Raw genomic sequence first — 16,323 nt, 5'->3', positions numbered from 1 at the left:
CCACAGCGCATGCTGTAGGTCTTGGCTAGAGGGGGCCAGCAGGACCACGTCATCTGCAAAAAGAAGAGATGAAATCCTCTGGTCCACAAACCAGACCCCCTCGGCCCTTGACTGCACCTAGAAATCCTGTCCATAAAAGTTATGAACAGGACCGGTGACAAAGGGCAGCCCTGCCGGAGTCCAACATGCACCGGGAACAGGTCCGACTTAGTGCCGGCAATGCGAACCAAACTCCTGCTCTGCTTGTACAGAGATCGGATGGCCCCTAGTAAAGGGCCCCCGATTCCATATTCCTGGAGGGACAGTCGAATGCGTTCTCCAGGTCCACAAAACACATGTGGACCGGTTGGGCAAACTCCCATGAACCCTCGAGTACCCTGTAGAGGGTATAGAGCTGGTCCAGTGTTCCACGGCCGGGACGAAAACCCCACTGCTCCTCCTGAAGCCGGGGTTCGACTATCGGCCGGACTCTCCTCTCCAATACCCTGGCGTAGGCCTTACCAGGGAGGCTGAGGAGTGTGATTCCCCTGTAGTTGGAACACACCCTCCGGTCACCCTTCTTATGTAGGGGGACCACCACCCCAGTCTGCCAATCCAAAGGCACTGTCCCCGTCCACCACGCAATGTTGAAGAGGCATGTCAACCATGACAGCCCCACAACATCCAAAGACTTAAGGTACTCAGGGCGGATCTCACCCAACCCCGAAGCCCTGCCACCGTGGAGCTTTTTAACCACCTCGGTGACTTCAGCCTGGGTGATGAAAGAGTCCAACCCCGAGTCCCCAGCCTCTGTTTCCACCAGGGAATGCGTGATGGCAGGATTGAGGAGATCCTCGAAGTACTCCTTCCACCGGCCGATAATGTCCCCAGTCGAGGTCAGCAGCTCGCCACCCCCACTGTAAACAGTGTTGGCGAAGCACTGCTTCCCCCTCCTGAGGCGCCGGACAGTTTGCCAGAATCGCTTCGGGGCCAACCGGTAGTCATTCTCCATGGCCTCACCGAACTCTTCCCAGGCCCAAGTTTTTGCCTTTGCCAAAGCCTGGGCCGCAGCACGCTTGGCCTCACATTACCCGTCAGCCGTCTCAGGAGTCCCACAAGCCAACCACAGCCGATAGGACTCCTTCTTCAGCTTGACACTGCCGGTGTCCACCACCGGGTTTGGGTATTGCCGCCGCGACAGGCACCACAGACCTTACGATCGCAGCTACGGGCAGCAGCATCAACAATAGATGTGGAGAACATGGTCCACTGGGACTCTATGTCTCCAACATCCCTCGGAATCTGGTCCAAGCTCTCCCGGAGGTAAGAGTTGAATACATCCCTGGCCAAGGGGTCCGCCAGACGTTCCCAGCAGACCCTCACTATGCGCTTGGGCCTGCCAAGTCTGTCCGGCTTTCTCCTCCCCCAGCAGATCCAACTCACCACCAGGTGGTGATCAGTGGACAGCTCAGCCCCTGTCTTCACCCGAGTGTCCAAAACATGTGGCTGAAGGTCTGATGATACGACAACAAAGTCGATCATTGACCTCCTGCCTAGGGTATCCTGGTGCCAAGTGCACTGATGGACACCCTTATGTTTGAACATGGTGTTCATTATGGACAATCCAAGTCCAATAACAAAGCACCGCTCGGATTCAGATCAGGGAGGCCATTACTCCCGATCACGCCTCTCCAGGTGTCACTATCGTTTCCCATGTGGGCGTTGAAGTCCCCCAGCAGAATAATGGAGTCCCCAGGAGGGGCACTATCCAGCACCCCCGACAGGGACGCCAAGAAGGCCGGGTACTTCGCACTACCACTCGGCCCGTAGGCTGAAACGATAGTCAGAGACCTCTCCCCAACCCGAAGGCGCAGGGATGCGATCCTCTCATCCACTGGGGTAAACCCCAACACAAGACGGCTATGCTGGGGGGCGACAAGCAAACCCACCCCAGCCCGCTGCCTCTCCCCGTGGGCCACTCCAGAGTAGAAGAGAGTCCAGCCCCTCTCAAGGAGATGGGTTCCAGAGCCCACGCTGTGCGTGGAGGCAAGCCCGATTATTTCTAGTCGATATCTCTGGACCTCCCGCACAAGCTCAGGCTCCTTGCCCCCCAGTGAGGTGACATTCCACGTCCCTAGAGCCAGCATAAGCATCCGGGGATTGGGCCGCCGAGGTCTCCACCTTCGTCTGCCGCCCAGTCCTCTTTGAACCGGTCCCTCACGGTTCCCCCTGCAGGTGGTGAGCCCACTGGGGGATGGTCTCGCGTGTCTCGTTCGGGCTTGGCCCGGCCGGTTCCCGCGAGGAGCAACCCAGCCACCAGGCGCTCTCCGACGAGTCCCGACCCCAGGCCTGGCTCCAAGGTGGGACCCCGGCTCCGCCGTACCGAGCGACGTCACGTGCCTAGATTTTGTGGTTGTCATGAGGGGTTCTTGAGCCGCTCTTTGTCTGACCTGTCACCCAGAGCCTGTTTGCCATGGGAGACCCTACCAGGGGCATTTAAGCCCCAGACAACATAGCCTCTAGGATCATTCGAGCACTCAAACCCCTCCACCACGTTAAAGTGGCGGTTCAAGGAGGGGCAATACAGGTCCTTCTCAAAAAATTAGCATATTGTGATAAAGTTCATTATTTTCCATAATGTCATGATGAAAATTTTACATTCATATATTTTAGATTCATTGCACACTAACTGAAATATTTCAGGTCTTTTATTGTCTTAATACAGATGATTTTGGCATACAGCTCATGAAAACCCAAAATTCCTATCTCACAAAATTAGCATATCATTAAAAGGGTCTCTAAACGAGCTATGAACCTAATCATCTGAATCAACGAGTTAACTCTAAACACCTGCAAAAGATTCCTGAGGCCTTTAAAACTCCCAGCCTGGTTCATCACTCAAAACCCCAATCATGGGTAAGACTGCCGACCTGACTGCTGTCCAGAAGGCCACTATTGACACCCTCAAGCAAGAGGGTAAGACACAGAAAGAAATTTCTGAACAAATAGGCTGTTCCCAGAGTGCTGTATCAAGGCACCTCAGTGGGAAGTCTGTGGGAAGGAAAAAGTGTGACAGAAAACGCTGCACAACGAGAAGAGGTGACCGGACCCTGAGGAAGATTGTGGAGAAGGGCCGATTCCAGACCTTGGGGGACCTGCGGAAGCAGTGGACTGAGTCTGGAGTAGAAACATCCAGAGCCACCGTGCACAGGCGTGTGCAGGAAATGGGCTACAGGTGCCGCATTCCCCAGACCTGGGCTACAGAGAAGCAGCACTGGACTGTTGCTCAGTGGTCCAAAGTACTTTTGTCGGATGAAAGCAAATTCTGCATGTCATTCGGAAATCAAGGTGCCAGAGTCTGGAGGAAGACTGGGGAGAAGGAAATGCCAAAATGCCAGAAGTCCAGTGTCAAGTACCCACAGTCAGTGATGGTCTGGGGTGCCGTGTCAGTTGCTGGTGTTGGTCCACTGTGTTTTATCAAGGGCAGGGTCAATGCAGCTAGCTATCAGGAGATTTTGGAGCACTTCATGCTTCCATCTGCTGAAAAGCTTTATGGAGATGAAGATTTCATTTTTCAGCATGACCTGGCACCTGCTCACAGTGCCAAAACCACTGGTAAATGGTTTACTGACCATGGTATCACTGTGCTCAATTGGCCTGCCAACTCTCCTGACCTGAACCCCATAGAGAATCTGTGGGATATTGTGAAGAGAACGTTGAGAGACTCAAGACCCAACACTCTGGATGAGCTAAATGCCGCTATCGAAGCATCCTGGGCCTCCATAAGACCTCAGCAGTGCCACAGGTTGATTGCCTCCATGCCACGCCGCATTGAAGCAGTCATTTCTGCAAAAGGATTCCCGACCAAGTATTGAGTGCATAACTGTACATGATTATTTGAAGGTTGACGTTTTTTGTATTAAAAACACTTTTCTTTTATTGGTCGGATGAAATATGCTAATTTTGTGAGATAGGAATTTTGGGTTTTCATGAGCTGTATGCCAAAATCATCCATATTAAGACAATAAAAGACCTGAAATATTTCAGTTAGTGTGCAATGAATCTAAAATATATGAATGTTAAATTTTCATCATTACATTATAGAAAATTATTAACTTTATCACAATATGCTAATTTTTTGAGAAGGACCTGTACTACACTAGTTAAACACAAAATCATATTTATTAAGTGAAATAAAATGGAGACCTCCCATTTTTCCATTCTGTTAATGCATCAACAAACATCATGTTCTTTTGTTGAGTTTAGTAAAAATTAATAAAGGTTGGTGACATTTTCTATGAGATTGTCTATAATCTTGATATTCCAGCAATCTCTCACACACAAATATTAAAAAATTGAAAATAATGGATGAATTCAGGTGTTTTTTAGTATTTTTTTTGTGAACTTCACTGGCTTTTTGTTGGTTGTTTGGGTAGGCACAATCACCTGCTTTTATTATCACCAAACACTCAGAAGCCTTCATTACCTCCCCATCCCTTGGCCTTTAATGGTCACACACCCTTACAGGAAACAAACGATTAGCTCCTCATCCAGAGGCCTGAAGCACTGCCATATTACTTCAGCACCTTATGATGCTGGGATGCATCCAGGCCATGCTTACAGCTGTAGGGGCCAGTCACTGGTGGGTCAGACCTTCTAACACTGTGAATAGAGTCATAGGGAAAAAAAAGTAAACGCTCTCACAGTTGTAGGATTTTAAATAACAGGACTTTGGTCTATTATGCCCCAGTGTAGCTTTCTTAATTCATTAGAGTTTGCAGACATTTGCTTCTGAATTGCTATCAAAGTTCAACCACAGCATTCCAATTTGGTTGAGGTCTGGACTTTGACTGGTCCATTGGTGCACCATTAATTATTTCCTTTTCAGCCAGGCCATTATAGATCTGAGCTGCATTTGAGATTATCCTTTTGTTAATAACCCAGTTTGGGCCAAACATCTTATTTATTTAGCAGATTCTGGCCTAGATAAAGCAGCTGAAGGAGCCACTGCTGCTGTTAACTCTTTACTTTCTCTCCGACATATAAAGTACTCTTGGGGCACTGCTTCAGTGATTTTCATGTGTGTGTTGTCCTCTCAAATCCCCAGTCAGTCACGGCAGATGGGTGCTCACACTGAGCCAGGTTCTGCTTGAGTTTTTTTTCTGTTAAAAGGGAGTTTAACAGGAAGAAACATGCATGCTCAATATGAGGCATTGCTGCAAAGTGAGCGACTCTATACAATCGACCATCCAGCATTGCCACGTTTGTTCAGGAGGAGGGATTGTTGTAAAGTCCTTGACTTAATGCATTCGAATGGATTACTTGGACAGAAAACCTTTTACCACTTGGCATGATGATCTGAACGTAAATGCATTGTTTCAACACTATTGGAACATATCCAATTTACTTGTGTATATGATTTGATTGCATTGACCATAGATTTCTGTTTATAAACTGGATCTGCTTGTCTTGTAAAGTGGCTGGAGACATCATTTGTTCTGAATTGGTGTTGGGCAGATGGCCCACATTTGACTCTGACCATGGTAACAAAACAAATCATTACCCCTCCACTGGCACACTTGACAGTTGCTATAATGTGTTTGTAAAGATACTCTGTTTTCTCCAAATATGGCACTAGGCATTGTGACAAAACATCTCTACTCCAATCTGTCCAAAGGACATTGTTACAGAAGCCTTATGATTGAGTTATATGCAACTTTCTAAGCTGTGGTCCTGCAGCTTTTAGATGTCGCCCTGTTCCAACAAACCTGAATTAAATGACTGTACCACCTACAGAGCATGCAATGAAGTTAAGCAGAGTCCTGCTGAAGCATTACATATTTGATTCAAGTGTGTTTAAGCACAGATGTGTGTAGAAGTTGCATTATCACCAGTTGTCAAGGACTAGCAATCCTTCCAAACAAGCCATAGTTTTCAATAATTCAGTGATTAGTCTGTCATTAATCTTTACATTTGACCTGCTAACCATTACCTGCAGAGTGAGATGGGGAACTTGGGGCTTTTTGTAATTTCTTTGAACATTGCACGGTTTAATCTTAGGATGAATTTGTCGGAATGTCCACTCCTGAAAGACTGGCGAGCAAATGTTTTCTACTTGTGAACAATTTCCCCTCACTGCTGATGTTCTGCCTTGGCACTGCATTTAAAGATGTGATCATACTTTCTGATGATCAGTAAAATATGGTAAATTAAATCATTTTAAACAGTGCAATAAAAAAAAAACAATAAATTAATAAAAAATCCTTTTACAGTTCTATTGATTACAAGAAAGCTAATTTGATTGCGCACACACACACGCACACACACACACACACACACACACACACACACACACACACACACACAAACACACACACACACACACACACACACACACACACACTCATAGTGTTTTCCTTGTAGACCTTCCCTTGACTTTCATTCACTGCTTTAGCCTAACCCTGAAATGCCATGACATGAAATGTAAAAAGAAAAATGCTTACAGCTGATAAATTATCAGGCATTTTCTTCATATTTAAAACCCCCAGAGAACACAGTGACAATAACACCAAAGAGTAATATTGTGTCTCATATCGCAGTTTGTCTTGGTCTTTAAATGTTCACTTTAAAGATTAAGGATGTGGAAAACCCAGAGATTTAAAACTAAAATTTGTTTCTTTCTGTTTCCACAGTCATGTTTCGGCTCTATGACACAGATGGAAATGGATCGTTGGACAACTCGGTAAATGTTTCTACGTCTTTTCATTTTTTACGAAAACAAAAAATTAATACAAGGAAAACTATAACTAATCAAACACAAATCTGGTTTTGAATATTAAACATCAGTGCACAGATAAAGGCCTGTAAATATATCCTAAAGTGTGCCCAGCATCTGAAATCACACCAGTAAAAATAAATAAATGAATAAATAAAACAATTAAAGAAATAGAAGAAATAAAGAAATCATACCAGTAGCACAGTTCTGCTGCCATTCAAACCCAATGAAATCACTTTTGAAATGTAATGCTGCAAATAATGCGGTAAATTAATGAAGCAATTGCTAATAACACAATGGCTTGCAGTCATTTATCATGCAAGACCCTGAGTGGACTTCTCTTGGCTCCTTACTCTTCTGCAGCCTGCTCCTCCTGCCTCATGTCTGAAGCCTCATGCAGTAAAATGTCCACACAAAAATATGTGATTGTGAATATTTGTGGTCTGTTTCATGGACCAAGAGTAAATTCAGTGCCACCCTTCTAGTCAAACAGGTCAAAGTTAAAATATTCAATTTCGATCATTTGCTAAGAAGATGATGTATACAGGTACTGAAAAATACATTTGAATATCATTGAAAAGTTTAAAAAAACAAATCCTTTATTATAAAGAGTCATTACAAATAGAGTAATGCAGTTTAAGCATTTATTTCATTTGATTTAAAATATTGCAGGTAATAAAAACCCATCATTTAAATATTACAAATGTTGGCTTACTAAAAATTGTGCTTCAGTCTGAAGGAAAAGTGGAGAAGCCCTCAATCCAAGTTGTTTGATGTCCAGCATGAAGTTTCCACAGTCAGTGATATGTGTAGTGATGCCATCTGCTAGTGTTGGTCCTCTCTGTTTAATCAAGTCAGTGCAGCCATCTACCAACAACTTTTACACCCCTCCATACTTCTCTACACTGATAAACTTTATGGAGATGCTTCTTTTCCAGCAGGACTTGACTCCTGCCCACCCAGCCAAACATACCAATATCTACTTTAATGACTATGGTATAACTGTGCTCAACTGGCCAGAAAACTGGCCTGACCTGAAACCCACAGAGAATCTATGGAGTATTGTCAAGAGGAAGATGAGAGTCACCAGACCCAAGACTGCACATGACCTGAAGGATGAAAGCAGCCTCAATGGATGGATGGATGGATGGATGGATAGATGGATGGATGGATGGATGGATGGATGGATACAAATATAGATGCTCTTACAATTATTCTCTTCATGTGACAAAGGAATTAATGAAATATAGAACTAAGAGATTTAACCTTTTTATGAATGAACAGCGCAGTAGTCCTGTTTGTAGCAGGGAGTGTTTAAAAACACTGAAAGGATGGAATCCCTGCATGCTGCTAAAGAATGGGGAACAAACAAAAAATATGAAAATAGCTCCTGACTGAGCTGAGTTTTTTTATGTGACCCGTATTCCTTTCACATTTAACATCAAAACATGCATGAACCCTGCATTTTTCCCTCAACACTTCAAAACCATCCTAAGGGTGTCATGGTAATTCAGTGCGGCACCAGATACAAATGTCAGCCTATCTGCGACCATTGTAATTAACCCATCAGATGAGGAGGTCTTCCCACGCCGCCTTTGTTTCCCACTGTGCAGCTCTTCTGCACATGTTCCCAACCGGCTATTACTCGCTGTTTATCAGTCTCTATACGGCAAGGTAAATACAGTATTTCTGTGCCTGTAATGACCCTCTGTGTTGCAGGAGCTGGAGCACATTATCTCCCAAATGATGCACGTAGCAGAGTACCTGGAATGGGACGTGACGGAGCTCAAACCAGTAAGAAGGACATTTTATCCAGTAACATATATTAGAAAACAGGCATAGCAGACATTTTTACTTTTAGAGGCATTCTGAAGAAAGGATATAGAGTCCAGAAGCCTCTACACTTTCTGGGACCCCTGGAAAATATGGTCAAAAAGTCGTGAAATAATTTAACATTTTATTGATTGAGCATAATATCACACAGAAGATTTTATACAAATATGACCTTTAATTTGAGTGGAAAAAAATCCCAGATCAATAATTTATTGTACTTAAAGTTACATGCCAAAAATTGTTTCAGTGAAATTAATGTCAAAGCATTTTCACACTTTATACTTATTTTTTATTTTTTTCATCAGAGTTGGGCAGATATGTGTTGATGTATGAACTGTTCATAAATCAGAATATGGCTAATAGAAAATAGATATCTAAAGTCAGAGCAATACCTAAAAAGTTTAAAATAACTGGAACTGTGAGAAAAAAACAGCTGGAAGAGGAAATATATGTATCTTGCCACAGCACAGTGAGGAGGATAGTAAGGGGGATAAGCTAACATAGAAATCAAGGATCACTTTTAAAGGACAGCAACTAGGAGGTACATTTTCTGATCACCAGGTCTGTATAAAACTAACTATAAAAAGCTATCTTTATAACTAGTTACTATATTAACTAGCTATTTGGGAGTTTTGTCTGGAAAAAACATTCTCTGTCCTACAATCACAAACATAAAGATTTGGAGTTTATTAAACTCCACTTTAACTTATAGTTGTGTGCTTTGGTCTGATGAGACAGAGATTAAGCTTTTTAGCAGGAACACTGTAGGGGGATCTAGTCTAAAATAGCTTATGAATATGTTTAAAAGCACCTCAAGCCCACTCTTAAGTATGGTGGAGGATCAATGAGGGTTTGGGCCTTTTCCTCTTCTGAAGTCCCCTGAAACCCTTATACAGTGTATGTATGCTATCAGGAACATTTTAAATAAAAATCTCCTGGTTTTTCAGCAGGATAATGGTCCAGCACACATGAACCATTTGAGCACTGAAATGTTTCACCGGACACAAATCAACCTTCCTCATTGGCCTCCTCAGTACCCAGACCGTAATCCTTGAGAAAACCTGTGGGTGAGCTGAAGACAGGAAACCATAAGAGAGGACCCAGGATTCTGGTTGATCTACAGAATAACAGTCAAAGATATCTCTCTATCTTTCTCTCTACCTGTGACACCTTTCTGGAGAGGGGCATCGTCCAAGCTTCTGCTGGCAACAACTTAATGCTCACCTTCTACAGATGATCCACTTGGCCCTGTTTTTCAATGTTTAACCCTTTCTCTTTCCTAGACATGGCTACTGACTGAGCTTCTACTGTGACTAACTCTATGTGCTCTCTTTCAGACTCTAACCTTGAAAACTGGCTCAAAGTTTATCTGTTCTTTCTTTCTAGGTGAAACGACTAAAGGAGCTACATTCATTAACATTTACTTTTCCTTCCCATAGAAAGCACTCCTGGATCAATGCTTCTTTGTTCTCTTTGTGTCTCTGCTCTGTTCTCTCAAACCCCCAGTCCGTCGTGGCAGATGGCCGCTCACACTGAGCCTGGTTCTGGTTCTGCTGGAGGTTTCTTCCTGTTAAAAGGGAGTTTTTCCTCTCCACCGTCACTACATGCATGCTCAGTATGAGGGATTGCTGCAAAGTCAACGCCAGTGACTGTCCACTGTCTCTACATGCTCATCCAGGAGGAGGGAATGCTGCAAGTCTCTGACTCGATGCAATCTGCTCTGTTTCCTTAGATGGAAAAACTTTTTATCCAATTTGAATAAATAACTGAATCTGACTGCACTGCTCAATGGTTAGGACTAATTGGAATGTATGTACCTGGTTTTTGTGAAGTGCCTTGAGACAACATGTGTTGTGAATTGGCGCTATATAAATAAACTGAATTGAATTGAATCTATGTAACTTGTGAATAGGTACTAGGTCACAAAGCCAACAATCATTCCGGTGATTTCGGTAAACAAATTTGTGTAACAACTGTAATCAAAATACATTTTCACCTGTCCTTAACTTTTCAAGGTGAGGTTATGTTCCTGTAATGGAATATGACATTTACTCAGGCTTTAAGCCCATCGTTACCAGGGGTGCCAAAAAGTGAGAAGCACAATGTAAATTATGAACATGGTCATTGAGATTTATAACTACTGTAAACCAAATGCTGTTATTAAATTTGTGTCACAGATCCTCCAGGAAATGATGCAGGAGATTGACTATGATCAGGACGGCACCGTGTCCCTGGGGGAGTGGATCCAAGGAGGACTGACCACCATCCCACTGCTGGTCCTGTTGGGCTTGGAGACGGTGAGTCACTGACACCTAGTGCTTAAATTCTGAAGGAAACCTAAAGAAGTTGACAAAAGTACGCAAAATGTGTCAGCTTTTGGCATTGATGATGGATCATTTACAGTCCTAAACGGCTCTATAGAGCTGTTTAAACTAAGAAAGCCAGCTGAAAGCTAATAAAGCAAACATAATAAAATCAGGCTTCCTTATAACATGATACAATAACATTTTTCAAATTTTTTTTTCCAGCATTTAGTCATAAATCTTCCAACATTTGAAATTATAATGGTGCTAAAGAGAGAATTCATTCACCTGATTCAGCCTGTTGAATTACCTCCTCAGTATGTCGAGCCTTTTAATGACCAATTAAATTAATTGGTGTTTTTAATTTATCCCTACAGCTACTAAAGCTGAGAAAACATCAGTTATTGTTTTCTTCCTACAGATTTTTGCAATAAGGCAAAAAACTAAACTGTGTATTTGGCACCGATTTTAAAATATATTTATAAGACAATTGTTTAACACTTTTTATTCAGAGCTTGTGTGTATATAATGTATTACACCTTACAGGTGTAAAACTGTGTAAAGGTGTTAGCTTTATTATTCTCACCTCTGCTTCTTATTTAACCTCATTTCAGATCAGTCCTGCAAGGTGATTATGTTAATTACTCTTAATTTGCCACATCCCTTCTTCAATTATTTTATGTATAGTATAATAGTAGTGGCTATAGGCCGAGGTTTCTGAAATAGCAGCATCATTTGTGGGTTTTTAGTAGATGTTTTTACATTTTACGACATGCTATCAAACGATTTAAAACCACCTCACCAAGTTTCAAAGGTTTTCTCATCAAATATATCAGATTTATGAAGATAATCTGTATTCATAGTTTACACCCAGCTTCTTTTCCATAACTTTTGTATTTCTCTCCTATATGCTGAAAATCAACTTCTGGACCAAATCCTGACTAATACTGACCCATTCTTGTCTTATCAGAGCTTGGAGTTAATCTTCTGTGTCTCAACCTGCTGTTCAAGAATTTCACACAGATTCCCAGTGGTGTTAAGATCTAGGTTATTTCCTGACACTAGGTCAAAATATCCAATGTTTAGATCTTTGAGACACTTTGTAGTCAGATGTGCTTTGTAACATAATGCCCCATCATGCTATAAAATTTAAAAAGTCATCACCAAACTGTTTCAGGTTTCCAGGTCACTTCATTCATGGCAGTCTCCAGTCGTCTTGGTCCTGAATCGGAAGGAAGCCCACACATTGCATCAGGATGCTTCACTGTTGTCTCAAAACTAAACTCCTGGTGATAGCTTTCAGCTTTTCTTCTACACATGTCCCCAACAATAAGAAAGAGAAATCGTCAGACAGTGAGAAGTTATTTTGCACTGCTTTCCATCCTTGTACTTCCTGCTGAATCCCAGTCTGTTGTTGCTCTTTGTTTTAGAAAAAATCAGATTTAATGCTGCCCTTCTTGTCAAAAAATATTTATCTCTCTGTGCATGCAGAGAGTCTCACACCCACCTGCTGCCAATATTAGGCAAGTCCTGAACTGATAACACTGATTCTTCACCACCCTCCTCAACAGAAGATGGTTTTAATTCTAGTTGGATTCTGCTGGACACACCGAACCTTCTTCACTGCAGCTAAACCTTTCACCCGGACGTTCTTGGTCATTTAAGAAGCTGCAATATTCTGCCTAGCAGATTGCTGCTAGGGAGGACATTTTCAAGCAAAGAAATGATGGCTGCATACTTTTTTTTCACAGTGGAAAACCTTTGCAATAACTTAAATTGCAGCTGATCCCTTTGCATAATACCTGAAATGCAACATAGGTTGTCACCAAAAAAGGACAGAAAGCTGTATTAGCTAATTAGTAAAGCTTTTTTAGCTAGTTAATGAGCTTTAAACAATTATTTGCATTACAGAGCTTTTCTCATACTAACTCTAAAAACGCATTTCTTACATCGTCCACTAGAGAGCCCCATTTCTCTGTCTTCGTTTAAAATCCCAGCCAGATGTTTTTTTTTTATTTATTATTTACGAATAAATGAATGAATGAAATATTTCTACTAAATAAACAAAAACTTATTTCAGAGGCTCTAACAGAATATTGCTCACTGTTAATAACAGTAAACATATTTACCGACAGTAAACATATTTTGTGGACCATTCAACATGAATGTGGAAATGTGATAAAGCTACTTCAGTTCAGCACAAAGTCAGTAAACAATGTGTCTTTTGTTTGTTCAGAATGTAAAAGATGACGGGCAGCACGTGTGGAGACTGAAGCACTTCAACAAACCCGCCTACTGTAACCTGTGTCTCAACATGCTTATTGGACTGGGGAAGCAGGGACTCTGCTGCTCCTGTGAGTCTGTCACCTTTTTGAACTTATCTTTGAATAAAAGAAGAAGACTCCTTTAAACATGCAGCTGCCGAGCTCTTGTCTGTTCTTTGGTCACTCTAAACCTCAGAACGCGACACAGAAGAATAACAGGCCTGCACCATCACAGATCCTCCACCGTACCTAACTCTAGGCAAGAGGTGTTTTCCCCTCATGATCGTCCTTTTGTTTTATGTTTCATGTATAGGTATAAATTAAGAAGCTGTATCAGTTAGATTAATTTTTTAGAAATTGCTATGGTTGCCAATAAGCCTGACACCTGTCACAATTATTTCTGATTTTTTACCACTCTGAATAAATGTACACATTTGAAGGCTGATTTTTTTCAGACTGAAACCACGGTAAAAATATGAATTTATTTCAAGACTTATTTTTCAGGGGTACCAATAAGTGGGGGAGAGTGCCATGGTCTCTTTGTGTGTGTTATTGTACAAATAACATACACACAAAACCGGTTTCTGTTTTAGGGCCATGATGACGTTTTATTAAGATGCAAAAAGCAACCAAGTTTGCCAAAATTATTCTTTTTATTTATAAAATAGTGCCAGCATTCAAATTCTTTGTAGCATTTTACTGAAACTCAAATTGTCAGTCAGTTGGTCATTTTCTACCGCTTCTTCCATAGTGGGTCGCGGGGAAGCTGGAGCCTATCTCCAGCAGTTTATGGGCAAGAGGCAGGGTACACCCTGGACAGGTCGCAAGTCCATCGCAGGGCAACACACAACCATGCACACACTCATTCACACACCTAAAGGCAATTCAGAGAGACCAATGAACCTAACAGGCATGTGTTTGGACTGTGGGAGGAAGCTGGAGTACCCGGTGAGAATCCACGCATGCATGGGGAGAACATGCAAACTGCCCGGTTGAAACTCAAACTGCTTGAGTAGAATTAAACTGAATCTAGTTCAAAAAACATATTTTGCCTTATTGATGAATTATTTTATTTTGCTTTTTTTTCAGTCTGCAAATACACCGTCCACGAGCGCTGTGTGGCTCGTGCGCCACATTCTTGCATCAAAACCTATGTGAAGTCCAAGAAAAACACAGAGGTGAGTCCTGCTTCTAGCTCACATGGAGCAGCAAAGCTCTATGAAGCTTCAGACATGTGTTTCATGTCCTCCATTTGAATGAAAATAACTCAGTTTGGTATTCAGCATTACTAATTACCAGGATAATCCCTCACAAACACATACAGCATCACTTGTTTGTCCTCTTTTCTTCATTTTTCTCTCTTTTATTTATTTTTCCTCCTGATTGTTTTCTTTCCTTTCTGCTTGCTTTAATTGCAGTGTCACTTGTAGCTTTGTATACATCTTGTTTTTCTGCACCATGTTTTTTTTTTCTTGCTGCTTTTCCACCCAGTATGCCATCTCTCCTCCTCTCTGCAGGTAATGCATCATTTCTGGGTGGAGGGGAACTGCCCCACCAAGTGTGACAAGTGTCACAAAACCATTAAGTGTTACCAGGGCCTGACTGGGCTCCACTGTGTGTGGTGTCAAATCACGGTAAGCCACCCCCTTGCCGAGAGGCAGTCACCTCCTCATTATATTCCCACTGCTTCTTGTTTAGGCTTTCATTTTGGCACCTCTGATACCTCACAAGTCATTGCCAATTTACACTTAAAAAACACTTGTTTACAGCTCTAAGATAATAGAAAATAAGACAGAGACAGCATCATGTGCATTTGCAAATAAACTCTGAAACATTAGCTGAAAAATTTACTTCTGTTGCCACTAGTTTGAGGCTGTTAATAATAGCTTCCACTTCCTCCAGCTCCATAACAAGTGTGCTTCCCACGTGAAACCAGAGTGTGACTGTGGACCCCTGAAGGATCACATCCTGCCCCCAAACTCAATCTGCCCCGTCGTCCTGGTAAGGCTTCTCTCTTTGCTGGTCAGCAGGCCTTGAAGCTGAGAGAACATTGTTTGAGATCAGATGATCCAATCATCAGGCCTGTGTTCTCCTACTGAGTTCTGAAATGGCAGCAATTTATTTTTTGGAACTTTATGTCCTAAATTGCGCAAGTGTGTTGGAAGGGGATAAAAGTGTGCTACCCTTACATCGATTCTTTCTAATAAGTCAGCCAGTCATTGTCTACTGCTTCTTCCGTAGCGGGTCGCAGGGACCTACCATAGAAGAAGCTGACTTCTCACTAATAAGCAACAGCCGAAATGAAAGTTCTCAATTTTTTTTAATCCAGGCCCATGATATTAAAAAATGTCAAGTTATTCTTACAACTTTAAATTTGCTTAAATTAGTTTAAGAAGTAATTTAGACCATCTTCCCTCAGTTGGCTCTGACTGGTAATCAGCAGGTTAAATACTAACAATTCACCTCACACCTCCACCTCCTCAGTTTTGCAGCTTTTTTGCTCCCACTTATTGCTCATGTGCTGTTTTTCTGTTTAACAAAGAAAGTTTAATAAGGACAGGGGATCTCCTAGATTCATACATAATGCATCATTTAAATGTTGCCGAACTGCTTAGAGAAACACCATTTGCCCACTGAGGCTGTTTTTAGGAGCTCTGCCTTTGTGCCTTGTTTAAGAATAAGAGGCTGAAGTCAAATCTGCCCACATTTAGCACTCGCAAATACTTTTATAAATATGCCCCAAAGTTCTTTCTGTAAATGAAGTGCATCCAAACTGAAAACTCCCACTTTTTTCTCCTGTAAAAGCATCAACAGACAGAATGTTAGAGTTTACCAAAGGTCACATACTCTTCAACGACATATGCTTGGATCCATAAAATCCTCTAATTCCTTTATTTCCGGTTGGTTTCACAACTGCCTCCTCCGTTAAGGTACCCGCAGCACATTTTTCATTTTATTGTCAATTTCTTTCTTTACCGTTAATTGTTGAAATAAAACAAAGTTTGCTGAAATGAGTTCTTACAAAGAAAATTGAAAACAGGTCAGAGCTTAAAGAAAAATGAAAATCGGAACTAGCTAGAAAAAGCGCAGTTATGGATGTTATGGAGTCAACAAAAATCATAAGAACAAAAAAGGAATATAGAATCTACAATATGACTTGCATCTGTTT

At 42.1% G+C, this 16,323-nt stretch overlaps 1 protein-coding gene across 1 annotated transcript in view; it reads left to right on the top strand.

Moving 5' to 3' along the window:
* Positions 1–16,323, top strand: part of dgkb (diacylglycerol kinase, beta) — a 120,984-nt gene that overhangs the window by 34,957 nt on the left and 69,704 nt on the right. The window contains exons 8-14 of the mRNA XM_047361167.1: positions 6,672–6,721; positions 8,474–8,548; positions 10,765–10,884; positions 13,127–13,244; positions 14,244–14,332; positions 14,672–14,788; positions 15,057–15,155. Of these exons, the coding sequence (XP_047217123.1) occupies positions 6,672–6,721; positions 8,474–8,548; positions 10,765–10,884; positions 13,127–13,244; positions 14,244–14,332; positions 14,672–14,788; positions 15,057–15,155 (668 nt within the window). The remainder of the gene's footprint in view (positions 1–6,671; positions 6,722–8,473; positions 8,549–10,764; positions 10,885–13,126; positions 13,245–14,243; positions 14,333–14,671; positions 14,789–15,056; positions 15,156–16,323) is intronic.

The sequence above is a fragment of the Girardinichthys multiradiatus genome, chromosome 3, assembly GCF_021462225.1.
Source record: "Girardinichthys multiradiatus isolate DD_20200921_A chromosome 3, DD_fGirMul_XY1, whole genome shotgun sequence".
NCBI classification, from domain to species: domain Eukaryota; kingdom Metazoa; phylum Chordata; class Actinopteri; order Cyprinodontiformes; family Goodeidae; genus Girardinichthys; species Girardinichthys multiradiatus.
Note: the sequence above shows the minus strand (reverse complement) of the source record. Positions and strands in the feature narration are given on the sequence as shown.